General features: G+C 36.4%; 1 protein-coding gene across 1 annotated transcript in view; it reads right to left on the bottom strand.

Annotated features, from left to right (window-relative positions):
* The window catches only part of LOC109923494 (microtubule-associated protein 1A-like), a 20,799-nt gene that overhangs the window by 15,885 nt on the left and 4,620 nt on the right, over positions 1 to 294 (bottom strand). The window contains 1 exon segment of the mRNA XM_020523525.2: positions 1 to 294. This exon segment is cut by the window's left edge and continues 5,024 nt beyond it; it is cut by the window's right edge and continues 14 nt beyond it. Within this exon segment, the coding sequence (XP_020379114.2) occupies positions 1 to 294 (294 nt within the window).

Raw genomic sequence — 294 nt, 5'->3', positions numbered from 1 at the left:
AAATCTATTGGCTTTTTTGCCAAATCCTCTTTTTCCAGCTTTCCAACGTCTCCAGGTTTCTTTTCCATATCCTCTTTTTCTACTTTTTCTATGTCTCCAATTTTCTTTTCGAAGTCTTCTTTTTCTACCTTTGCAACATCTTCAGGTTTCTTCTCCAAATCCTCTTTTCCCATTATTTCAACATCTCCAATTTTCTTTTCCACATCCTCTTTTTCTACTTTTCCCACTTCCCCAGGTTTCTTTTCCACATCCTCTTTTTCTACCTTTGCAACATCTCCAATCTTCTTTTCTGCA

This window comes from Rhincodon typus, chromosome 36, assembly GCF_021869965.1.
Source record: "Rhincodon typus isolate 14 chromosome 36, sRhiTyp1.1, whole genome shotgun sequence".
Lineage (NCBI taxonomy): Eukaryota > Metazoa > Chordata > Chondrichthyes > Orectolobiformes > Rhincodontidae > Rhincodon > Rhincodon typus.
Note: the sequence above shows the minus strand (reverse complement) of the source record. Positions and strands in the feature narration are given on the sequence as shown.